The 27,200-nt window shown below is 41.3% G+C and overlaps 2 protein-coding genes across 2 annotated transcripts; one reads left to right on the forward strand and one right to left on the reverse strand.

The window, feature by feature from the left end:
- Positions 1-1,040: 1,040 nt before the first annotated feature.
- exosc6 (exosome component 6) lies at positions 1,041-2,959 on the reverse strand. The gene is made up of 2 exons (XM_085358612.1): positions 2,646-2,959; positions 1,041-1,662 (listed from the first exon to the last, which is right to left on the reverse strand). The coding sequence occupies exons 1-2, from the start codon at positions 2,921-2,923 to the stop codon at positions 1,128-1,130; spliced, it is 813 nt and encodes a 270-aa protein (XP_085214738.1). The 5' UTR covers positions 2,924-2,959; the 3' UTR covers positions 1,041-1,127.
- A 533-nt stretch (positions 2,960-3,492) lies between these two features.
- Positions 3,493-27,200, forward strand: aars1 (alanyl-tRNA synthetase 1). Its single transcript, XM_085358613.1, has 20 exons — positions 3,493-3,557; positions 5,927-6,082; positions 6,256-6,444; positions 7,074-7,219; positions 10,553-10,744; positions 15,325-15,469; positions 15,745-15,890; positions 16,021-16,129; positions 16,698-16,848; positions 17,571-17,695; positions 19,141-19,285; positions 19,370-19,548; positions 20,240-20,353; positions 20,490-20,696; positions 20,800-20,984; positions 24,495-24,603; positions 25,053-25,166; positions 25,269-25,475; positions 25,884-25,997; positions 26,092-27,200. Exons 2-20 carry the CDS (start codon positions 5,939-5,941, stop codon positions 26,269-26,271), a joined length of 2,901 nt encoding a protein of 966 aa, XP_085214739.1. The 5' UTR covers positions 3,493-3,557; positions 5,927-5,938; the 3' UTR covers positions 26,272-27,200.

A 27,200-nucleotide genomic window follows, 5' to 3' on the forward strand; every position in this document is an offset into this window, starting at 1 on the left:
AATATTAATGGTAAGCAACTCTCTTCACATTTAACAGTTGGGTACACATAACAATTTAAACTTCCAAAGCAGCTTAACTAGTGGAATGACCTGTTACAGTGACTAAGAATAATTCTGAATAAATAATGAATATAACACACCAGTTTAAGGGTGGACACTAGTTATCAAATATGAATCAAAGGGTCGATAATGTTGACCAGAATTTTCCAAAGTTAAAGTAAGAATTTTGCGAGGAGAAAGGAGAAACATGCTTTACATTGTTTCAGTCTGTTATGAATGGGATGTCACCAAAGTTCATGCATGTGAAGGCAGACAAGCTAATACTTTTGGCAATACAGTGCATGAAAGAGGTGGTCTAAAATAACATGCATATTTAACAATTGATTACAGTTTGACAGGCAGGGAATAATCTAATGTAAATCTATGAGGCTCTAGCTTTTTCAATAAAGTGTTTTCTATTTTTATTCTGTATTGTAGATGATTACCATATCTGTGTCACCAAACGTAACTTCTTACATTTTAAGCCAGCAACATGTGACAACTTCTGCATGTAGAAGGCAGAGATAGGTCTCTATGATGCCCTGCAATAACTAAGCTCTTTTTGGCAAACGCTCTCTTGGTGCCAAAAAAATAACACAAAGTTTGGTACTCGGGATTGTGGCCCTGGGTATGACCCGTGGACATGATTTAGGGTTCATCAATGAAAACCAAAATAAAAGAGGGTTGTATAATTGTGTAATTAATGGTTGTGTAATTCTGTTTGTGACAGAAGGTGTTTACAAACTTTTTGTGACCAAATCCATCTGTAATTATATTGCATATATTGCTTTTATGAGGCTATTTGCACTGCCAGAGTGCACCTACTAAAAATATACCAGTTGAACAATTTCTCTCCAGTGTTGTGGGAAGCATTTAGTTTCAAATCCTGGGAAGAATATACATTAAATATAGTCCGTTAAATAATTTAATGAGGAAATGCAAAGAGGCGAGTCTCAGTTCATTTTTTCTTTTAATATATGAACTAATACCACACATGGAAAAATAGATCAAGTTCTTTAGTAACGATTGGAAATGATCTACAGGAAAGACTATAAACGGAGGAGTTCGTGGTTCACTCAGCTCTCTGATTATGATGGCGCAGCTTTGCGCACAGCCTTTGTCAGGGCATGCTGGATAACTGGGTACAGTTTATAGCATCCCTCAATGCAGGTCCTCACTCCAGCGGTTAGAGTCTCTTCAGTCATTTCTCCATCAGACTGTAGTCCAGAAATCTGGTTCAGGCTTGGGAGGAATGCGACAGTCAGACCACCCTGGTTCTCACAGCTTACCGAGTTCCAGCAGTTTTCCTCCATGTAGGAGGGGTCAACCACATAGGAGGTGCCATCCTGGCGCATGGAGCAACCGAGGACCAGATCATACATTTCGATCCCCGCATCTGCAAGCGCAAGAGAGGCGCATGTGACGGCATGGGCCAGAACTGAACCGCTGTTCTCAAGAACCATCACGTTGACCTCGATCTGAGAGCGAGGGTATTTGTGGAGACATATGGCAGGCTGCAGGCTCTCATGTAACATCAGGGAAAAGTCCTTGTCCTGACTCCCCTGAATCCAGGAGCCCCTCTCCGGGCAGGAAAATGGAGCAAAGCGCATGTCGGTAGTCAATCTGGACACAGAGAAAAACAGTTGTGGTTGAGTCTTTTTTTTTTCTAAACTGTCACAGATATCAGTGTCCACTTCAAACTGAATGCTTTATTGGTATACCCACATAAGCTCAGTTTTCAAACTAACTATGGTACTAAATAATAGTTCACAGTGAGAAGTAATACAAAAACTCTTTTCAAACACAAGGAGTTGCCTCTTTGTGCACATTTATGACTTATGGATATGTCAAAAAGGCAGCACGGTGGTTAGCACTGTTGCCGCACAGCAAGAAGGTCCTGAGTTCAATTCCAACATCAGGCCGGGGTCTTTCTGTGTGGAGTTTGCATGTTCTCCCCGTGTTTGCGTGGGTTCCCTCCGGGTACTCCGGCTTCCTCCCACCGTCCAAAGACATGCAGCTTGAGGGGATAGGTTAATTGGAAAATCCAAATTGCCATTAGGTGTGAATGTGCGAGTGAATGTGAGCGCGAATGGTTGTCTGTCCCTATGTGTTAGCCCTGCGACAGACTGGCGACCTGTCCAGGGTGTACCCCGCCTCTCGCCCTATGACAGCTGGGATAGGCTCCAGCGCCCCCCGCGACCCTGAAAAGAATAAGCGGAAGCGAATGGATGGATGGATATGTCAAAAAGCGTTTTAATCCCTTTAAAAAAAACCCAAAAAAAACCCCCCAACAACAACAAAAAAGTGCTGCATTTGGATTAAGTCAATAATGTCTCCAGCAATTGTTTTGGGCAAAAGTTAAAATTCTGTTGCATTTCAATTGTTTATGTGGTTTATTAAAGTTTAGACTAGTTTTCACGCATGTGTAGTTCAGAACAGTGGGGGAAATAATAAAAAAATCCAAAAATTCTGCTATCCATGTAAGACACAGCAGGCTGTATTTTTATTATGACTTCACAGTTTAATCAGCAGAAAACGATTTCTTTGTTTGTTGTGTTGTTAGAACAGTCAATATGCTTAAAGATTTAAACAAACAAACTCCATACCTTCCACATTTCATATTCGTCTCATCCTTCCGGTCTGTTTCTCTGGGGCCGTAAACGCAGCACATCAGCTTGGTGTTTCCAGCCTCCAAGTACGCGGAGCCTTTAGCTTGGCTCACCAGGCCACAGCGGACGAAAACGGGCCGCACGTCGACCTGATCCCGTCGCCGACCGTCCGCTCTGGGCCCCTTCGAGGGCAGAACCGCCGCCGGATCGCACGAAAAGAGAGACGGGCTCTGAGACACTTCTGGACCACGAACACGTTTGGTGTCAGTCGGCATGTTGAAGTAAATGAACCAAGCAACCGGTCCCGCACGAAATCTCTTCCCCTAGAAACATAGCATGCTGGAGAAATTCTTCCGCTAATATACGTACACTGAAGGATATTACATCAGAAATGCGAAATATCGAGTACGTACGGATGCATCATTATTTCATCATTATTACTAGTCAGTTCGTATGCCATAAAATAACAGTCACAAAAAAGTGATACATGTTATTAATCAAGGACAGAATAAAATCATTTCTTTTAAAAAAAATGTAAATAGATAAATAACAACATTAGTTTAAAAAGTTAGAGTACTTAAAACAAAAGCTGGCATACATTGGGCTTGCGGACTTTTCTCACATTTCTCTACATCAACTAACATATTTAAAAACGACAACAAAAATCTGAGCTGACACCGTTTAAGTTGCATCAGCCAAAGCACAGAGGTTCGTGTCGCTGCCGTGGCGGGCTCGGTTAAGAAGGACAGTAGATTTGTCCAATAAGAATCCAGAATTCTTGACTTTTCTGTGTAGCCGGACCAGTTGGAGGCTGTCGTAGGCGTGCCCGCTGCTTGTGCTTTCCTTCAGTTTGAGCAGCGTGGAGTGAAGGAGAAGTACCTGATTCATTCTGCGGGAATAGCGGCTTCTGTGAGTATTTTCATGTGTTTAAATAAGTTATCTTTATTGTACTGTTCAGCAGAATAGCCTTTCAATTAGAGCAGTGTGCCGAACTGTCTATCTCAGGATGAGCGCAGGGAGGTAGCTTGAGTTAACTAGCTAACACATTAGCCTGCTAACGTCAGATCAAGCTAGTGCCTCTGCCTACAATAACAATTATAGTCAGCTGACTAGCTTATATTGAAGACTGTCGGTTTTTGGTAGAACTTTAAGAGGAAATATGTTGTATCACATGACTGTCACAAATTTGTGTGGTCTGGAAGTTTATGTTAGGCTTGCGAGATTAAGTTCACTGATTTTGTGCCATGGAGACAGAGAACTAACCTGAAAGATGGGTCCAATATTTATCATCAACCTGGTCTCCGTCTACCTGTTCTATGATTATAAATGTCCTTATTTTGTCTTGAAAATGGACCATTATTTATTTCTCAAAACCACTGGGCTAATACTTCCCACGTCTCTTCTTTCTCTGTCTGCCCGCTAAATGCTTTGTTGTCAGGACGGGGACATGGGCTATTTGTTACCCAGAAAGCTGAAAACACCAGCTGAGGTTTGCTTTGGCAGTCAGTTTTCACCATTGGGAATTGAGCTCTGCTGCCTTTTAATTATATATGGTATCACATTTTAATGAAATATGTGTACTCCAAAAATCCACAAAGTGCTTACAAATCAATTGTAAGTTGCTTTTGTTTCCATTCTTATCTAAAATTGCATCTGACTTCATATTTAAGATCGCAGCATTGTGTGCCTCACCTGTCTCACTGGATTTCTGAGCTGCTGTTGTTTATGAGAAGAGCGTCAGGCCAATTAGCTGCAGCTAGGTTAACATCCACACCCTACAAACAGACTTAACTTTAAGCTTTTGGTGTGGAGTGGTAAAATCAAAACATGCACAATTACTATAATGACCGATAAACAATTTCATAATGTTTTGATACTTTATGGACAAAAAAATGTATTTTCGGACCAACACTGGACAGTTCTTTAACCGGCCTTTAAAAGCACTGACAAATGTATAATTCTTTTTTTTTTTTAATTAAATGGGATTGCCTTGAATGACATTTTAGTACATAAAAAGGAGCTACTCCAACAGCTTCCAACAAAGTACAGCACTTGCATATAAAATATGAAAGAAAATTGTTGCTTCTTACGGTGAAAACAACAAGGTGGTTTGTACAACCCCTTATGCACCAGCCTTGCCAGAGCTCTCGCTAGTTGCGCAGTCATGACAGGAAGAGAAACCCATGGGAAATTGCTGATGCTGTTAATTGATGGTAAGCCAGTGTTTTAAACAGCTGTTTAAAAAGCTTTACCCAAGATGTGACACACACACACACACACACACACACACACACACACACACACACACACACACACCTCTTCTGTACTTGCTAAATTAGTATTTGGGCACGAGCACTGAGAGTGTACCCTTAAGGGGACTACTGCCTGAAAGGGAAGAGCAGGCCTTAATTGTGTTCTAATAACTCGGTAGTAAAGTTGCTGTTACTCAGACCAAATAATCATCCACCTCTCTAAATGGGACCAGTTTCTGTGAGTTAAATTATTCGTCTTTCTGTGACCTGGAAAAATTTAATTGGACCAAGAATTAACTTAAAAAAATCACTGGCTGCATACAAGACCTCTTTAAGTTCATCCTCACCTCCTCCATCACCGTGTGGTACGCTGGAGCCACTATCAGGGACAAACAGAGACTGCAGCGTGTTGTGCGCTCTGCTGAGAAGGTGATTGGCTGCAGACTCCCATCTTTGCAGGACCTGTACACCTCCAGGACACTGCGGCGTGCAGCTCGGATCTCAGCTGACCCTTCTCACCCTGGATACAGTCTGTTTGACCTGCTCCCCTCATGCAGGAGGCTCCGGTCCATTCGCACCAGAACCTCTCGCCATAAGAACAGTTTCTTCCCCTCTGCTGTTGGACACATGAACAATAACCATATGACTGTACCCGCCACTAACACATGACCCTACGCTGTGTCACTGCATCATTCTATGTTTGGCACTGATCACCACCTGCACTCATGTATATATCTTTCAACGTAGCACTCTTAATTCTTATTCTCATGTATATATCTCATGTATATCTCATGCACATATCTTTCCACGTAGCACTTTTAATTCTTATCCCTACTTTTATTTTTTTCCATGTCTATTTAAGTGCTATTTATGACAGCATGTTTGCACTGAAGCACCGCAGCAATTTCCTAATGTTGTAAACCTGCTCAACATTTGGCAATAAACCCCATTCTGATTCTGATTCTGATTCTAAATGTGCTTGATAGCTAAAGTGTTTATTTTCTCTGTGTGTAATTTTGTTCACAGAGCTTCTTCAGAATGGACTCCTCCTTGAATGCAGCTCAAATTCGCCAGAAGTTCATTGACTTTTTCTGTCGCTATGAGCACCCGTACGTTCACTCTTCATCTACCATCCCCCTGGATGACCCCACGCTGCTTTTTGCCAATGCCGGCATGAACCAGGTACACACAATGTCTTTCCCAACACTGCTTCCTACACCATGGCTCTTCTTTATGTTCCCACTGATTCACAACTTTTAGAATAAGCTCGGAAATCAGATCTAGCAAACTTTCTTGAAAAAAAAAACATTTTTTTTTCTCAAGATTTTTCTTTTTTTTGCACCTCATTTCTTTAGTTCAAGCCCATCTTCCTCAACACTATTGATCCATCACATCCCATGGCCAGGCTGCGTCGTGCTGCCAACACCCAGAAGTGTATTCGTGCAGGAGGCAAACACAATGATCTGGACGATGTGGGTAAAGATGTCTACCACCACACCTTCTTTGAGATGCTGGGCTCCTGGTCCTTTGGGGACTACTTTAAGGTATTACATTTTCTCATCCTTCACATCAGTTTCACTTTTTTGTTACTTGTATTTTTAGTCCCACAGATTTAAATCCTGTTTGTTGAACAGTGCTCGAGTACACACACACACATATTGCTGTAGGACCTTTCACCATTTATAAATTTCTCCTCTGCAAACATTTTGTTTGCCAAGTACTTTGTGATAAATGTATAACTAGGCAATATAATCTGCTCCCTCTCAAGTGACTCTACCAACTTCTTTGCCTTGGACAGCAGCTAGCAGTAGCTGTTCAGCTCTGTAGCATTGGTGAGCTCATTGTAAAGGCACAGGAAAAAGGCACTTTCAAAATAAGAGTGAGGGGATTGTCCACTAGTAAAAACATACATAGTGTCATTATCTTAGGTAAGTAGAGAAAAGGAGATAATTCTAATACAAAAATGCTTGAACATATGAGCCTGGGGCTCATCTAATTCTTTTTATATTTTCGGTTGAAGTGGTTAAAGTTGATCTATGTGAGAATCTGGCTGTTCTCTCCTTTTTGTCAATGTTGCTTGTTATATTACAATGACATATTCATTATCATTATTAATGGATAAGACATTGCCTAAACAGCTCTAAATTGTTATTGCATCATTTTTGCTCTCCAGGAATTAGCCTGTAAGATGGCCTTGGAGCTGCTGACTCAGGAGTTTGGTATTGCTTTAGAGCGCCTGTATGTCACCTACTTTGGAGGTAATGAGGATGCAGGCCTGGAGCCTGACCTGGAGTGCAAACAGATCTGGATGGACTTGGGGTGAGTGAGCCTTGGGAGCATTGACTGTATGTAAAAATAGATAAAGCTTGTGATACAAAAAGTGAAACGAGTTTGCAGGTTTAAGGCACTTCCAATCTTTTTAATGGCAAGAAAGAGGCAGCGACATTTCTGTACAATCAAAATGAGCTATAATCTGATATATATATATATATATATATATATATATATATCAGGGCTCGCAAAATCACTAGCCCGACGTCCCGGAGCTAGCGATATCTCCGGTCGGGCGACCAAAATCTATCTCAGCCCTGCCCGTTGGGTTATTATATAGCCTGACGGGCGGGGCTGAGATAGATTTTGGTCGCCCGACCGGAGATATTGCTAGCTCCGGGTCGTCGGGCTAGCGATTTTGCGAGCCCTATATATATATATATATATATATATATATATATATATATATATATATATATATATATATATATATATATATATATATATATATATATATATATATATACATACACACACACACACACACTAGGGGTGCAACGATACACAAAATTCACGGTTCGGTTCGATACTTTTTTGATACAAAAAAAATTTTCATGCTTTTTTAATTTGTCATTTATTAAAATTATAAATATATATTTTAACTCAAAAGTACAGTTTTTAAATTGAATGTTGCTGAAACAACAAAGTAATAAAAAAATTAATCTATCTGATCGAGAAATCGCTCATCTTTGGAAAAGAGAGTTTATTACAGAGAAATGGCTCTTTCCAAAATAAAAGCTATACTATACGCTTCTTCTGGGCTATATTCTCAGCAGCATATTAAACATATCAGGTCCCCATAAGGAGAATCATGTGCTAACGGCTGTCTAAATGACTCGGGTAAAGTTTGTAGCATGCGTGCTTGTTGTTTTTGTCTGCTTCCACTTGTCTTTGCACTCGGATGATGTCGGCGTAAATGTGCAGTCATATTCATTGTGTTCCCACTAGTGCTGTCAGCGTTAATCTCATTGAAATGATGTTAACGCCATAACATGGCAAATCTCCGTTAACGAGCTACCGCGGATCTCCCCGTGCATGGGGCTGGACAGCGTCAACATGTTAAAGAGCAAACTGCGCTAACACACTAGTTCCCACCAATGTAATTGAGCATTGCGTGGCACATCCAACATACTGTTTTACTCTTGTCCGCTTACCTTCAGGGTCATGCGTCACATGAAAACCAAAATAGTTCCAAACGCCAGATCTGAATGAGGGTGGGAGAGGTTCAATTTGCCATGTTGCAAGGAGAGCTTAACTTCTGTCTCGCTAGTTTTCCCTGCGCTCAGTGAATCTGCGCTCGACTACTCCGCCTAGGCTGCACTGTCGAGCGCAGATCCACTGAGCGCTCAACACAGACAGCATCATCAGAAGAAAAGTTGATAAAATAAATTAAAAATGTTGTATTGTTCGATACATATGCGTACCGAACCGAAAGCACTGTATCGAACGGTTCAATATCGATACGAGTATTGTTGCACCCCTAATACATACATACATACATACATACACCCAGCTGGAAACACTTCACGCAAGTCGAGCTGCCCGAGATTCACAGAAAATGTTAAATTTTTGTGATTTTATATCGTTATCGGGATGATAGATGTCTTATATCGAGATATGAGATTTTAGTCATATCGCACAGCCCTAATACTACACCTTAAAATAAAAAAACAAAACAGTAGTTCAAAAGTATGCATTACAATCCTGGTGATCTCCCTTTGGTCAAATTCCAAAACCTCATCAGAGGACAGAATTTTGTCTGTAGGAAAAACATTTTTGCATGATGTGAATTAGAGCAGGGCGATATGGCCAAAAATATTTATCACGATATATATTTGAAAATTTGCGATAACGATATAACCGACGATATAATTGATGCGAGACAAAATACAACTCCACAACATTACTAGCGCAAAAAGACAACCTTCCATTTATTTTCACTTAAACAAGAAGCTGGTTTTTATGTACATTAAAGCTTTATAAAAATGTAACAGTGCAAATGCAAATTCCTTGCTGAAAGTTTAACCAAAAGGCATTTCCAGTAGAAATGGGCTGACATATCCTGAGCATAACCATGTATAATATCCACTGAAGTTAAAAAGAGGTGCTTTGCAACATTAAACTGCAGTGTGCAGTACGCATTTTTCGGACCATAAGGTGCACAGGATTATAAGGCACATTAAGCGAAACAAAGCAGTCAGATAAATCAAACTTGATTAAACTCATTCTTCTTGCTTCCTCCACTTCTGTACCATTGATTCATTAATGTTGAATTCTCTGGCAGCTGCTCTATTCCCATGTTGCAGTATATTAATGACTAACCTCGTATTGTGGATGGATTATCTCAGTTGTTCTCCTGACTGAAGTTTGGTCCGTTTACAGCATCCTGCCATGCGATTGCATTTGTCTCTAACCATGAAGAACCTTAACGTTAACTTTTATAAGTGGAAAAGTGTTAGTGTTCGTCCTCCAGCTTCACTGTTTATGTTATGCTAACATAGCTGTGTCGCTAGCGATCACGTAGCACATCATTATATACCAGCTAGCCCAACTTCAGTAACCCTACAAACGTCACTGCTGTTTAGTTTCCTGTCTTCATTTATGTTGGAAGTGATAGCAGAGCTGTACGTTTGATTTTTTTCAGAAATCTCTCAGTCAGAACATGCAATATCATGCTTAGGTAACTAGCAAAACTAGCGAGCTAACTTCCGCTAGCTTCCTGCTAACTTCTAACTCCGTTAAATGTAATAACTTTTGTTTTCATGGATGCCTGGAAGTTAAACTTTATAGTTACACCTGGTAAAGCAGCAATGCTGATCGTTTTATTAAAGATGAAAGAATTGAGACAGTTTTTAACTCTCAGTGATGCTGCAGTGTTGTTTGACCTGAAGCATACAGAGTTTAGGACCCAGATTACTCCCAGATTTAAGAGCATCTTAGTCCGACAAATACGACAATAACGACGGCCGCTTGCATGTTCTGCAAAAAAATGTGCTTTGTCGTGTATCTGACGGACAAACACCAAATCAGTTCCACATCACTGAAGTTGCACCATTTTTACAAACCAATTCTGGTTCATCTGTTTCACTCAACAATCGGCCATGTGCGTATGAAAACAAAGGCACTGCGCATGCGCGTTTTACTCCCATTCTATCGCGATATTTCATTTTCCTATCGTTGCCTAACATTATACCGGTATTACCGTGAACGGTATAATATGGCCCAGCCCTAATGTGAATGTTAAATTAATGATGAAAGTCTTTCTCATCTTAAGGGAGTTGATTCAACTTCTGCCTCTCTCTGTTTCTTTGTTTGGTTTAGCGTGGATGAGGCTCGCATCCTGCCGGGCAGTATGAAGGATAACTTCTGGGAGATGGGAGATACCGGCCCCTGTGGCCCTTGCAGTGAGATCCACTACGACCGCATTGGAGGGCGAGACGCCTCTCACTTGGTGAACATGGATGATCCCGATGTGTTGGAGATCTGGAACCTGGTGTTTATCCAGTTCAACAGGTAACACACTCACACACACACACAGTGAAAAATGATCTTACTAAGAGGACTTTATGAATCGATGATTGCATCCATGAAGCAAAATAATTTATTGAAGGAATAATGCTTTTGCATTAAATTCACACATTTTTTTTCACACACCATCACATGCTGTGTTAAAAGAGTAATTTATTCTCATGCCTTATGAGGCAGTGTAAAATCTTCTTGGTTCATTGCATTCGTTTACACCTTGTGGTGTTTTGAAAATGACTTCCAGGATTAGTCCTGTCAAGGCTGCTGGGCTACACTAATCCATAGTGTTGCTTTGTCCTCAGTTCCAGCAGGGCTCGGGTTTGCTTTCACATCCATAGTTGTGCTCGTTTGGTGTGAGCTAAAGAAAAAAATGATATGTTGTTAAGTTCTTTTTCTAGTCTGTGTTCACAAAACTTAAGCACCCAGCCTTTTGAACTTGCACTCAACATCGATCCAGTAGTGAAATTAGATCCTGTTGCAACAATGTAATGTTTGTTATGCGTTTATGTCTTCTGCTGTGTATAAAAGCTCATTTTTTGGGGGGGGGTTTTTAGAAATACTGATAACAGGTATAAGCAGAATGAAATGCACTGGAGGAACTGCTGGAATACAGGGACCTGTAAAAGCTCGGTGCACCTTATATTAACTTAATATATTTCCATGTTCTGAACAAACAGGGAAAGACTGTATTCACATGTACATGTGGTATGTAGGCATTTTCATTCATTTCATTTCAATATTCATTTTATCTAATAATAAAGTCTCACACTCAGTCTTTCTCTCATGTCAGTCAGTTTTATTGCTGATGTGATGGACCGAGCAGTGAAGGAAACTTAGGCACAGGTTAAAGTCCAAAAAATGATTTTTTATTTAACCCAAAAAACATAATTGGTTAACTCATGCAAAAAGAATCAAAATCTTGGGCCCATAAAAGAGGTCAAACTAACAAAACTCTACTCAAAGTTGACAACACAACTGGTAACTCAAACAAACTGACCTAACTTAACGAGACAAAGGGGAAACTTAAATAGTGGCTGATCAGCCCACAAAAACAGGAAAAGGGGTAAAACACACAAAACCTAACTAAACCAAACATAATGAACTCCAATTCCCCCCCATGGTCCCGAGTTATGGCGTGAACCAATTTGTAGCCTTCCTTTAAAGCTCGCTCCGCCCCTTTTCCACCTCTTGGCTCCTTAATCAAGGGACTGGAACAGCTGCAACTAAGGTAACTCAGAAAACAAAAGATTAATCATACATAACAGTGTAAACTAAAATGTGCGCACTTATTTTAGAATGCAGTGTTATGTGGATATGTGAATGAATTCTAAACCAAAACCAGTTATTTATTGTTCTGTAAATAAATTCCTATATTTAAAGAAAGAAATGTGAATGCAATATTACTTATAAGCCTCTACACTAACATGGTGATATTACCACTGTGTGGCTGTAAGTGCAGCCATCACAGCTGACAAAGTGAACGGTTTGTATAACAGTCTAGTAACCAACTTAACTGAACGTAACTATCCGGTACAATTATAGCTTAAAACAAAATATAATTTTACATTAAATAAAAAAGTTTTAAATTTAAATAAAATAAAACATTTCTTAAATTAAAATAAGTAAACTGTCCTGTTTGTTGCTGCCCTAAAGTTAAACACATTTGGACAGTGAAGCAATGTCAGCATTCTTGCTCAGAAAAAGGAGCTGATCAACATGCTCTGAAGTCAGAGTGCTCCGTTTTGCTGTGACGATGTCTCCAGCGGTTGAGAAGACTCTTTCAGCCGAGACACTAGTACCTGGGATACAAAGGTATCTTTTTGCCAGTGTGGCCAGGAAAGGATAGACTTCCTCATGGGATTTCCACCAGCTTAGTGGGTCTTCTGTGAGTGCCAGTGACGTGACCTCCTGGTATCTTTTCACCTCCTCCTCAGCTGTGGCAGATAATGATTTTGGTGGGGCTCCAACATCACCATAAGTCTGACCAAGCAAGTCTGTTAACCCACAAGACTTCCTCATCTTGGCTGGTATGAGAGGGGGTCTGAGATTTTGTTCAGTCTCGTCAGGTTTCTCATGATGTTCATGGGCTTCTGGCTCACAGATGGGCTGCTACCTCTTTTCTTCCTGTAGAAAACTTCCTGTAGGAAGAAAATAAATATTTCATATCTTTTAGTATGCAGTAATATGTTAGCAAATTATAATTAATGTATTTAATTGTTAAATAGAATATTACCAATATGACACAAATATCACCGATCTACTAATATTGTAAGTAAGTTATTTAAATTATAACACCAGAATGTTTGCTTACCTGAAGGGTTATAGCCTCAGCAACCACTCTGGCATAGGTTTCCTGTCTTTCCTCCAGTGACAGGAACGGCAGGGTTTTAAAGCGTGGGTCGAGAGCTGATGCTGTGTAGAGGGTGTTCCTCTCGACTGTGCTGGCATATCTCTTCTTAAGATCTTGACTGATACTTTGCTTGATGTTTCTGACCAGCGCTGTGTCACCAATGTTGTCTTGGGTGTCGTGCAACAGCTGTGCTAGCAGCGGTGCTACGAGAGACAGAGTAGGATTCTTTTCCTCAGACATCACAGTAGTCGCGACTTGCATTGACTTCAAGGCCCGGACAATTTCTTCAGTGTTCCCAATATCCGTCTCGTTTAGAGTAAAGATATCTGTGCTACTCTTTCTGACTTCGGGAGACAGCAGCGCTGCACAAATCGCAGGTTGTTGTTCAAGGAAACGCTGGAGCATGTCATAAGCACTGTTCCATCTCGTGCAGACGTCGGTCTTGAGTTTGTGAGTCAGGAGCTGTAACATTTTCTGTTTTTGCTCCAGAGTGTGGTTTGCCACTGTGCTTCTATTGAAAAACCCAGTTATGCGCCGCACTCTTCCCAAGACCCTGGCTACTGCAGGCAGGTTTAAGGCTCGTTGTGATGCCAGATTGAGCGTATGGGCGAAACACTTCACATGCAGGTATCCCGCTAGCTGAGTGGCAATTGTCATATTAGAAGCATTGTCGGTGACAACCACCAGATTTTTGTCGGCAATCCCCCATTCCTGTGCTGCATTTTGCAGGAGATTTGCAATGTTCGCTCCAGTGTGACTTTCATGTAATGTTCGAGTTTGGAGAACGTAAGACAGCAGTTGCCAGTCCGCTGTGAGATAATGCGCTGTTATAGTCACATATGAATCCACAGCCCGCGAGGTCCATGCGTCGCAAGTTAATGCAACCCTTTCTGCTGTGCTCAAACTTTCCTCAACTTTACGCTTCACATCTATGTAGAGATTGGGTACGGCTGTGTCCGCGAAAAAACGTCGTGATGGTATCACATACCTGGGTTCCAGCGTCTTGATCATGTAAGAAAAGCCCTCGTTTTCCACAATGTTGTAAGGACGCAGGTCTTTGCAGATGAAGTACGTGATAGATTGTGTTATTTTCTTAGCTCGCTCTGAATTGGGAGATAGCTTTGCTAAGCTAAGAGTGTCCAGCGTTGGTTGATTTTTCAGTGGAGCTGATTCAGAGCTAGCTTTCCCGTCCGCGGTTAATGCTATTTTTGGATGGTGCCGTGTAAGATGGGCCCTCATGTTCGTAGTATTCCCAGAGTACTTTATTTTCATACGACACACCTTGCAAATCCCGTGTGTCATATCCATCTCATTTGTTCCATCCTTGTTAAAAAATCCAAAGTACGTCCAGACATTTGATTTAAACGCAGATGGCGCTTTCCTGATCTCTTTTTCTTCCTCCATCTTTGTTTGATCTATTTTCCCATGTGCTGACCTAACCTCTGCTGACCTCACTAGAGAAAAAGCTCAACCGTACCATCTGGTGGACTGGAAGTTTTTGGAACAAAATATCGATATCTGCTGTCCCTGTATCGATACATTATTAGCAAACAAAATATCGCGATACTACGCTGTATCGATTTTTTCCCCCACCTCTAATTTCCCACCATATTTGAACCAAACAACAGTGAAAAGTTATCACTGACAGTAATTATCAACACAACAGCAGCCGTGTGCTTAAATGGGTTTCAGATTCACCTGAGCCTTGTTACTTGTTCAGCAGGTGACAAAAATAAACTAAAATTAACCTTTGTGGCAGCAGCACACCCTTACATGAATCTATACAAGGAACACGGGCTGGAATTTGGACACACCTCTATCTGTTTTGGACAGAATGTTCAAGCTAGTAAATCAGATGCACACTCCCACTTTCCACACCACTTAAAACTAAATCTTTTGTTTACGCATTCCAAGAAATTTACTGTCGCGGATTTTTTAAAATTTATTTATTTTCTCTTATAAAAGTAATTCTCACCAGTGGGCCTATTTTTATGGAAGAGCGTAAATTAAATACAGGGTAGCAGTAGTCTTTTTTTATTTTTTTATAAACTGCAAACTACAATGGTAAATAAGAAGATCAATAGTTGCATATAAATTACATATACATGTATGTTTTAAGAATAACATGTGTGCACCTCTATAACAAAACAGCACTGCCAAGAGGTCTTAAATCTTTTTACTGATCAGTGAATCTGTGTTTTTTAACTGTTGTTTCCAGAGAGTCCGAGACGGAGCTGAAGCCGCTGCCTAAGAAGAGCATTGACACAGGGATGGGTCTGGAGCGCCTTGTGTCTGTACTGCAGAACAAGATGTCCAACTATGACACTGACCTTTTCATACCGTACTTTGAAGCCATTCAGAAGGTACAGAAGTGTCAAGGATTTGTGCGAAAGAGAGAGACGATCTATCCTTTACTTGACAGTTCAATGAAAGAGAAATTATGATTAGATTGGGCAAGATCCAGTAAATAGTAATAGCTACTGAATCAAAATATCAAAACTTATTCCTATAAATTAATCTGGTAGTATGAATCCACACAAAGTTGCCTTAACAGCAGCATTTATCAACGTGTTTATTTACATTAGAGGAAGACGTTTGGGGCCCACATATCTAACATTAAGAATATGATCTATTTCAGGGTACGGGTGCTCGACCTTACACAGGAAAAGTAGGTGCTGAGGACGCTGATGGTATCGACATGGCTTACCGTGTGCTTGCTGACCACGCCCGCACCATCACCATCGCCTTATCAGATGGCGGTCGGCCTGACAACACAGGAAGAGGGTAAGACATTGTTAATTGTTTAAATACTCAACAGACTTAACAGTAAGTAACATGATTGCTGCAAATGAAAAGTTTTGTGGAGCCTTTTTTACACATCATTAAAATATTTTGTTGTTTCCACCATATTTAGCTACGTGTTAAGGAGGATCCTGCGCCGTGCGGTCAGATATTCTCATGAGAAGCTGGGCGCTCAGAGAGGCTTCTTTGCCTCTCTCGTGGATGTAGTGGTCGATTCCCTGGTGAGATTTTCTTTCCTTTGTAGTCCAAGTAGGCATTACAGACACACAACTTGCTGTTGTTTGGGTTATTGTCATGAGGGTTACGTTAATTTTTAGCTGTTTTATTCTCTGATCTTGTAGTGTGACTGGGTTAATGTTGAAGACAGTTTTCCTCTTGCGTTTTTAAAAAGCATTTCCTACTTTAGAAGCCAAAAAAACATTTGTTCTTTTCTACCAAAACTAGTTTAATTCCATTTTTCTTTTAATGCTTAATTGCATTTACTGGATTACAGCAGTGAATAGAATTCACTGCAGGAAGCATCCTTATTATTAATATTAGATTTCACATGAGATTTTGTTTTATATATTCTTAATTGTGAGGTGTGTATTTTGTATTTTTCAGTGTTGTGAAAAAACATGACTGTTTCAAAAAATCTTGGTGTTTAGTATTAGTTAATATATAACACTTAATAAACTCTAAATGATGTGTCTCTTTTTTTTTTTTTTTTACTCCTCCTTTTCCGTTTCTTTCTTTCTTCCCCCCTCTCTGTCTACATCTCCATCTGTCTACTTTGACTGCATTTTCCAGGGTGAAGCATTCCCAGAGTTGAAGAAAGACCCAGAAATGGTGAAGGATATTATTAACGAGGAAGAGGCGCAGTTCCTTAAAACCCTCAGCAGAGGGCGCCGTATCCTGGATAGGAAGATAATGAGTCTGGCTGACACAAAGACAATCCCAGGTGAGAGTGCGGTGTTTAGTGTAATGTGTGTAACTTTCTTTTGAGAAGTTCACTGCTCTGTTTTTGTTACATCCTCCCTGAATTATCCTCGTCATTTTATCCTTTCTTCACCTTTCATCTGTCTTCACCACCCACATGACTTCTTCTTTTCTTGGCTAATTTTTCTGTCATTTCTTCCCTCCTTCAGTTGCTTTGTTTTCCCGCTTTTAATCCCATCAGAATTTGTTGGCATTATGGTTCAGTCTCTCCCTTCATCTTTTTGTCTGATTGTCATTCTCAATGCCTCAGAGCTTCTCAGATCAGTACAAAAATACTCACTAAAGGGAAGGAATTAGTTTGAAAAGCTAAAAATTCATCAGTTGATGTTTCACACTATAAATTCAAGCGACATAAAAATTGATGCACATTCAGCTTTGCTTATAAACGTAACCCTCCAGGGTTGTTGGTGTACACTGTAATGGATTTTTTCAAAAGTTGTATACCTCAGGCAAACTAATATTTCTTCATTGTCACAAAGTGTGTCCAAATCATTACTGCACCCTGCAAACATAAGCTGCTACCAAGCAGTTTATTTGTTCTTTTCATGCTTTTACTTATCCAAACAATGCCTCCAGTCCATCAATATTTTTTTTTTATTGTCTGACTCAAGGACATAAGTGTTTAAGCAGTGTTGTTTCAGACACTCACACTTCTATCTTTTCTCCCTCTCTCCGTGCACACAGGTGACACAGCATGGTTGCTGTATGACACATACGGTTTCCCTCTGGACCTCACCTCCCTTATTGCTGAGGAGAAAGGCATGGAGGTTGACCTGGCTGGCTTCGAGGAGGAGAAGAAGGCTGCACAGGTGAGCAGATGATTGTTTGAAAATGGCCTTGACCGTCCTGACTCTACTGAGTCTCGCTAACTACCCTACTGTGCCACTCCTATGGATGCACTGTTTTGCTTTGTGTCAGCATTCTCCAGTACTGCACTGTAAGTCAGAATCAGGAGTCATGCACCTGCTGTTTAAATAAGCCTACATTTACTTTACAGCCCGGTGTGAACCCCTTGTTGTTTGATTAAGCCAAAAGATTGATTTGCTTTCCGTAAAACTGCAACCTCTGATTTCTATCCCACACATTTCATCGATTTTGTACGAGTCTCATACCAATACTGCAATTCTCCTCATTCCCACTTGGGAGAGTTTCACACAGAACACAATCACTCTACAATATCTCCTTAACCTTATATAGAGTTACCAGTTTATTAGATACACATGTGAAGCCTCAAACCAGTTTTTCTCAGCGTTTTAAAGAAATAGTATCACATAAGTACTTATTTATTATTCAAGTGTGTCTTGAAGAAGGAGAACAAATTTAGGAACATTGCAAACTTCAAATGTTCTCAGTGGTCTTTAACATGTGAAACTTGCATTATCCAGAAAATATCTCATTACATTGCAATATAAAGTGCCTTGAGGCAACTGTTGTTGTGAATTGGTGCTAAATAAATAAAACTGAATTGAATAAATATACAGAAAAAGAAACTTGCAAAATATCTCATAAGTGGGATTTCTACACTTCTGGGTTTCTACAACTATACTGCATTGTCCTCTCTTTCCCCCAGATTTTGCTTCGTCATGGCTGTAATTTCTTCTCCCTTTATTCTTTTCCCCACATCTTACTGAGCTGCATCCATTCTGCACTAAAGCACTACATGTTTTACAAATCCAATTGCTCATTTAACTGTTATGTGCTTAAGCAATGGATGCAGTCTGAGCCAGTTTACCTGAAATTTGTCTTGTGGCTGTCCCCTCACTTGTTGCTGTTTCCTTTTGTTTTTCTGAGTTGATTAACATTTATGTTGGCTAGAAATCAACATATGCATCTTTGAAACCTGTCTGTAAGAAAGTGAGAGAGCTTATAATCTTGTAAAGAAAAGGAAAGAGAACTCTGAAAGTGCTGCTTGGGTCTGATTTTGTGCCATCTCTGTAGCACTCCCGCAAAGTCACTCCATCTTCCACACTGATATAAATGTAGAACGCTTAAAATTATTAGATATTGATGTAAATGTACAGGAATTTAACTCATATCTGCTACAGTTCTGGGAACTGATTGAATGCATGAATTATGCACAATCTTGCACAGTCATTATTTAACAAATGTCTAATCTTTATTGAATGATTATACCAGGCAAATTGTGATTGTCTTTGCTATCAGTCATTCTGTAATTATGTAACATTTTAATTGTAAATGTTTCTGTATTTTGGGGGTTATGACTGAGCATAAGTCTGTGTTTGTGTGTGTGTAGTTGAAGTCCCAGGGTAAGGGCGCGGGAGATGAGGACCACATCATGTTGGACATCTACGCCATCGAAGAGCTGAGAAACAAGCAGATACCCGCCACAGATGACTCTCCCAAATACAATTATACCTCAGATGAAAACGGCAACTACCGTAAGTGATGCATAGAAAAGCACTATATAACAAGTCCATTTACCTTTTAAAGTCAACTGATCTGTATCCTATTATTGTACCCAGAGTTCCAGCAAACCTCAGCTACAGTGCTTGCCCTCCGTCACGACCGCGCCTTCTGCGATGAGGTGACCACAGGTCAGGAGTGCGGCGTGGTGCTGGACCAGACGTCCTTCTACGCAGAGCAGGGTGGACAGACGTTTGATGAAGGCTACATGCTCAGAGAGGATGACAGTACAGAGGATGTAAGTGCAATAAAAATAAATTGAGGGAAACAACACCTAGGTTCATGTGCTTTTTACACTTCTGTAATGAGCTCTGTTAATCCTGTTTGCGTTGTAAAAAAGAGCTTTGATAGTTTCCCTTCATTAGGGTAATTGTCACAGTTGGAGTTTGTTTTTCCTCCCGAACACATTGCAGGTACAGAGAAATCGAGCTTTACCTTTTGTCAACTTTTAACTGGGCGGATGAGAATTGCACAGTCTATCTTCAGAGCTAACACATTTGTTCAAATAGCACTTCTGGATCTGATAGCTGCTGGAAATCATGGCCGTGAGCAAACAGCCCATCTGCTTGGCGAAAAAGCCTGCGAAATGAATTATCATAGTTCTTACAGAAGAATGGACAAAAGATAATAAATTGTTCTTGTCTCTCGTCCATAACTGAGAACTTGAATGGCATGAAAACATTCATATCAGTTTTAGCAGAACATCTGTGCCAGCACTTCATTTCTTTTGTATGTCTTTATGTATTCTTCTCGTAATTCTCATATTTGCTGAGAATGTGGGAACTTTCTATAAAGAGCTTTTAACTTATTAAGTCATCATGTTCTCCAAAATATTTAATCTCATAGACACACAAACCATCAGACTGCCTTCAGTTTTTCTTTTTGCCTATGAAAACTTTTGTTTGAATGTACTCTTCTGCTTTTTGCAGCGCATGGAGTTCTCGGTGAAGAATACGCAGGTTCGAGGAGGTTACGTTCTCCATGTGGGTACAGTCTATGGCACACTGAAAGTTGGAGACCGTGTCACCTTACACGTAGATGAGGTGAGAATTGAAACCGGGATATTGACCCTATTTTTTAAAAACAAACAAACAAACAAAAAAAAGCCAGCTAAGTAAAAGAGATTCTAGGTAGGTTGAGCTTTATGTAGAGCTTTATCTATCCACACACACTTTCCAGGCTCGCCGTAGACCCATCATGAGCAACCACACTGCCACACACATCTTGAACTTTGCCCTGCGTGGGGTGCTAGGGGAGGCAGACCAGAGGGGCTCCCTGGTTGCCCCCGATCGCCTGCGCTTTGACTTCACTGCTAAAGGTGCTCTCAGCACGGATGAGATCCACCGGACTGAGGAGATCGCTTGTACCATGATAAAAGATGCTAAGGTCAGTGGATGGAGTGAAATCACCAGCCAGTTTTTTGAAGAGAAAAAAATGTTGATCCTCACAGACTTTTATTTAATATTAATATTGGATTTGAACTTTCCAGCCTGTGTACGCAATGGAAGCAACCCTCGCAGAAGCCAAAGCGATTCAGGGTCTGCGCGCTGTATTCGATGAGACATACCCCGACCCGGTCCGTGTCGTGTCTGTTGGCATTCCTGTCCCAGAACTGCTGGCCGACCCCAACAGTGCTGCTGGCTCCCTCACCTCCATCGAGTTTTGTGGTGGAACGTGAGTATGACACTTGTTTTCAGTCTTTGTGCATTTCTGCTCACACTTGACGGGGAATGCAAATCAACCACATGGCTGTTAACGTTGTTGGGTCAACTCAGCGTGGTTTCCTCTTAACAAAAAGTTTTTATATGTGATGGGTCTAAGGAAGCCCGTTTCCACCACTAAAAAAAAGTAACTCTTTCTCGAAATTTTGAATTATTTTCTCAAAATTTCGAGTTAATACGTTTCGAGAAAAGTAACTTGAAATTTCGAGTTAGCGGTGTGGATATGTCAAACACCCTTTAGACTTATGTATTAAAGTGCTTAATTTGAGCCAATTGTTTAAATTCATCAGATTTTTTTTCAGTATTATTTTGTTTTTCTTTTATTATTCAACCATTTGGATTTTAAGTCTTACATTTAGGGGCAACTGTGTCAGCAGAGACAGCTGTACCTACTAGGCTTCAGCCTGAGCTGAACTGAAGACTACGTTTCTGATAATGGATCTATATGAAAAATAATATGGCTGTTTTTTGTGGTACAGTCTTCCAACAAGTTATAATTATAGTATTATTTTTTATGCCTGTTATTAGCAGGGTATCTGTATCTGTGCGTTGTCCCCCATTCTTTAAAAAAAAGAAAAAGAAGCTCGCTAAGCTTGCTATGGTAGGGACCAACACACTAATGTTTAGACTTTAAAATGTGAACTCCAGTGGTAGATAGAGTAATAGCTACAGTGGGGCAAAAAAGTATTTAGTCAGCCACCGATTGTGCAAGTTCCCCCACCTAAAATGATGACAGAGGTCAGTAATTTGCACCAGAGGTACACTTCAACTGTGAGAGACAGAATGTGAAAAAAAAAAAATCCATGAATCCACATGGTAGGATTTGTAAAGAATTTATTCGTAAATCAGGGTGGAAAATAAGTATTTGGTCAATAACAAAAATACAACTCAATACTTTGTAACATAACCTTTGTTGGCAATAACAGAGGTCAAACGTTTACTATAGGTCTTTACCAGGTTTGCACACACAGTAGCTGGTATTTTGGCCCATTCCTCCATGCAGATCTTCTCGAGAGCAGTGATGTTTTGGGGCTGTCGCCGAGCAACACGGACTTCCAACTCCCGCCACAGATTTTCTATGGGGTTGAGGTCTGGAGACTGGCTAGGCCACTCCAGGACTTTCAAATGCTTCTTACGGAGCCACTCCTTTGTTGCCCGGGCGGTGTGTTTTGGATCATTGTCATGTTGGAAGACCCAGCCTCGTTTCATCTTCAAAGTTCTCACTGATGGAAGGAGGTTTTGGCTCAAAATCTCACGATACATGGCCCCATTCATTCTGTCCTTAACACGGATCAGTCGTCCTGTCCCCTTGGCAGAAAAACAGCCCCATAGCATGATGTTTCCACCCCCATGCTTCACAGTAGGTATGGTGTTCTTGGGATGCAACTCAGTATTCTTCTTCCTCCAAACACGACGAGTTGAGTTTATACCAAAAAGTTCTACTTTGGTTTCATCTGACCACATGACATTCTCCCAATCCTCTGCTGTATCATCCATGTGCTCTCTGGCAAACTTCAGACGGGCCTGGACATGCACTGGCTTCAGCAGCGGAACACGTCTGGCACTGCGGGATTTGATTCCCTGCCGTTGTAGTGTGTTACTGATGGTGACCTTTGTTACTTTGGTCCCAGCTCTCTGCAGGTCATTCACCAGGTCCCCCCGTGTGGTTCTGGGATCTTTGCTCACCGTTCTCATGATCATTTTGACCCCACGGGATGAGATCTTGCGTGGAGCCCCAGATCGAGGGAGATTATCAGTGGTCTTGTATGTCTTCCATTTTCTGATGATTGCTCCCACAGTTGATTTTTTTCACACCAAGCTGCTTGCCTATTGTAGATTCACTCTTCCCAGTCTGGTGCAGGTCTACAATACTTTTCCTGGTGTCCTTCGAAAGCTCTTTAGTCTTGGCCATGGCGGAGTTTGGAGTCTGACTGTTTGAGGCTGTGGACAGGTGTCTTTTATACAGATGATGAGTTCAAACAGGTGCCATTCATACAGGTAACGAGTGGGGGACAGAAAAGCTTCTTACAGAAGACGTTACAGGTCTGTGAGAGCCAGAGATTTTCCTTGTTTGAGGTGACCAAATACTTATTTTCCACCCTAATTTACGAATAAATTCTTTACAAATCCTACCATGTGGATTCATGGATTTTTTTTTCACATCCTGTCTCTCACAGTTGAAGTGTACCTCTGGTGCAAATTACTGACCTCTGTCATCATTTTAAGTGGGGGAACTTGCACAATCGGTGGCTGACTAAATACTTTTTTGCCCCACTGTATAGCTGTGTTTAATATACGGTTTATGGCTTGGACCCTTCAACCTCAGATTGTACAGTTTGGTGCTGGATCTCAGGTTCTATCGCTAACTATGTTATTGATGGGTTTCTTGTCTGTGATTTAAATCAGTTGCAGCCGTTCCCCATGAATAATGGACTCTAATTGTCAGTTTCTCAACAGTTTCTCAAACAGAGAAAATGGCCTTCTGTTAGTGTTTGCCTAAAAACCTCAAACCAGTTTTTCTCAGCTTCACTCCTTTAGTTTGGAGAGCTGCTTCATTCATTATCATGTTGTGATAATGAATGGTGACAATGCCTATTTGTTTAACAGTGTATTTCACAGATGTTAGTGATGTTTGGGAAAATGCACGGGGGGGAAAATGAGCAGAACGACAACATGTGGCAGGATGAAAAATCCAAGCATGCTAACATTTTTCTTAATTTGATATGCTGCATTGATTCAAGTGTGTATGCCGTGCCATTACTGTGTGTGCGCCCTGAGTGGAATCAAGTGTGCAGCGTGAACACATCAGTGTACAAAAGTCCAAATACGCGCATTTGCATTGGGCCGATAGTTTTCAGACCAGCCCAGGGGCGGTGTGTAAAGTGGAAAGCATTAATTGGATTTGTGCATCTTTATGGTGAGACGAGCGTGTCCCTGTGCAGACAGAGGCCTGGAACATTTCGTCAAGCTCAATCCACTGATTAGACTTGCTCCACTGACTCGTACAGTGTCTGCTCCTGGCTGTAAAATTCACCTGAATGCCCAGACATCTCCGCTCTTTCACACGTTGTGTTATAGCCTGGCTTTTTATGCCATTTTGTGCTGCAGGAGCCAATATTCCGAGCTACATTTGATGCAAAGGCTGCGAGGGTCGGTTCAGATTTTAAGCACCGCAAAAGACATTTGCATTAAGCCCATTCTATCTTCTTTTTTTGGTTTTAATTGCACATCCTTCCATCTCAAGCTGCTTCAGGTTTCAGTAAACTGTTGGTGTGCTTCTTGATGCTGTCTTTGATGTTGTTTTAATCTGCAGCCACTTCAAAGAGCCTCTCATTCCTGCTGCTGTTGTTTGGTAATGTTTTCCTCTTCCTCTGCTCCTCATCCTTTGCTCCTGCTCGCCCCTCTCCTACTTCTCATCTGCCTCCCGCAGTTGTGTAACGTTTTTGTTTTCTGTTATCCACAGCCATCTGCAGAACTCGGGTCACGCCGCGCCGTTCGTCATCGTCTCAGAGGAGGCCATCGCTAAGGGCATCCGCCGCATCGTTGCAGTGACAGGAACAGAGGCCCAGAAGGTCAGGACACACACACACAGCTTACACTTACTGATGTACTCGCTCAAAGCGTTACACTCATGTACTCACTTCCACCCCCACATACAGAGAAGGGTTTAGACAACATTTTAAAGACGGTAGCCCCACAGAGGGGCGGGGGTGTCTTGATGGTGAAATGTTCACACTGGTAACTACAAACACGACTGATTAAAGGAAAATTTGTCCCAGACAAAGCGACCTTTGGGTTTCTGTGATGAAACTTGAATGAATGTTGGGGTGAACACTGTAGTAGAAAGAAGAATGTAGCACCCCTCTCTCTTCAGGCCCACAGGACAAATTTACTATTTTTAGACAATTAGTCTTTCATCTTTTCCACCAGACGTCTTCTCTTCTCATTCTTCCTCCTCGTGTTTCTTTGCCCTTTTTTATCTTTGCCCCTGCCTCACTCTGCTGTGTCGCATATCCATCAGGCTCAAAGGAAAGCCGATGCCCTGCGCCAGTCTCTGTCTGACCTTGGAGACAAGGTGAAGCAGCAGACAAGCCCAAACAAGGACATACAGAAAGAGATTGCTGACATGACTGAGGTAAATGGGATGTTTGGTTTAGAGAGACGTTCTGAGGCAAATAAAAAAAATTGTGAAAAAATTGCAAATTGCGCTGTGGTAACATTTCCGTCTCCTCTGCAGTCGATAGGCACCGCTGTAATCTCTCAGTGGCAAAAGGATGAGATGAGGGAAACCCTGAAGGGCCTGAAAAAGACCATGGATGACTTGGACCGCAACTACAAGGCTGACATCCAGAAGAGGGTTCTGGAGAAGACGAAGGAGGTGATTGAAAGCAACCCAAACCAGCCGCTGCTCATCATGGAGATGGAGACTGGAGCCTCAGCAAAGGTGAGAGTCAAGACAGAATATTTTTGGGAAGGCAAGTCTAAAAATCAGTAGCAGAATTCTTATAAATCTCTTTACGTGTTATTCCATAAAAGAACCATGTCCTTGTTGGATATACAGAGCATAAAGAGAGAGCAAATTTATAATCCAATCCCCGAGACTTCATCAGCATCCTGTACAGAAATAAATTAGGAGTGCAAACAGTATTAAAATTCACTTTATCTCTGCACATTTTCTCAGGCTCACTTAGCTTATCTCACTGTGTTATTGCCACGGGACTAAATCAGCTCTGTGGCCCATTAGTTGTGACCTTGAGACATCAATAGTGCTGATTAGGAGATGTTTTTTATTCTTCTCTTCCCACTTCCTTTTACCCCTCTTTACATCCCTCTTTCCTTCTTCCTCTCTCAGGCTCTGAATGAGTCACTGAAGCTGCTGAAGTCGCAGTCCCCTCAGACAGCTGCGATGCTCTTCACTGTAGACCCAGATGCTGGCAAGATCACCTGTTTGTGTCAAGTCCCACAGGTATCGTTCAGTGACATATGCTAGAAGCCTTGCTCTGAGCATTTTCCATGAATTTAACCCTCTGCTTTCCACCCTCCACCTTTCTTCTCTGCAGGATGTGGCTAACCGTGGCCTGAAGGCCAGCCAATGGGTTCAGGAGCTGTGTCCCCTGCTGGACGGCAAGGGAGGCGGCAAAGACATGTCTGCACAGGCCACGGGCAGGAACACACAGTGCCTGCAGGAGGCGCTCCAGATGGCCAACGAGTTTGCACGGCTCAAACTGGGGGAGAACTAAGAGGCGCGAGGGTGGGGTCTGTGTGGGAGGTGCGGTTACAAACATATCGGGGAGTGAAGTGGAAATTAGTCTGAAATCTTCAAACATCCTGTCTTCGTTTTCCTCTCCTCTTTTAGACTTAGAAAGGCTGGAAAACTAGCAAAACTCAACCACTGATGCTCAGCCAGCAATAAATGAGCCACTCGTCTTTACTTTCTGCTTTGCCCTGTTAAAACTCGTCTCTCTGGGAATAACTTGAACACATAAGATCCACTCATAACTGGAGGATGGCAGATGATTTCTACTTTCCTGTTTCCAACTCATTTTTGCATGCAGAGGAAAAGAAAAGGGACATACATTTGATGTAGCCTCCTACAAGTACTGTGCAGCTCAGATAAATTGACAAAAAATTCCCACCTTGGAGCACAAAGTGGGCTTTCGACATACCACCATCCTGCCTCCATGTTTAGTTTCATCTCACTGTAGTCCTGTTTGTTTAGAAACAAGCCCCCAAGGCACTTTGTCCTTCTTTTGGCTTCCTGTACCACTTGGGCTCAGGAATAACAGTAAAGTTGACCCAGCTTGGACACAGTATAAATAATGTTTATCCTTTATTGGCAGAAAGCAGTTTGGCTCCGTCCATGTGTATGACAAAAGCCTGTGTGCTCTCCTGTGATTAGCTGGACTTAAGTTGTACAGTACATGCAGTAGCTGTATTATAGTCTTCAAATAACAAGCCATTTTCTGACATGTAATAAAATAATGGGTTTAATTTAGTAAATTAAGAATTCACTAACTGTAAAATGATCACGAACATGTCTAGTAACTAATCTTTGCAATTTCATGCTGCTGACATTTAATATTGATTAATTAAATGCAGAAAGTTTTGTTATTGTATCTGCTTCCTGTCACTGAAATGTCACGCTATGGGATGGAATAAATACAGCTGA

Source organism: Diplotaxodon limnothrissa, linkage group LG7 (assembly GCF_057381915.1).
Source record: "Diplotaxodon limnothrissa isolate DT_005_m linkage group LG7, D_limnothrissa_male_GT1.1, whole genome shotgun sequence".
In the NCBI taxonomy this organism is placed as follows: Eukaryota; Metazoa; Chordata; class Actinopteri; order Cichliformes; family Cichlidae; genus Diplotaxodon; species Diplotaxodon limnothrissa.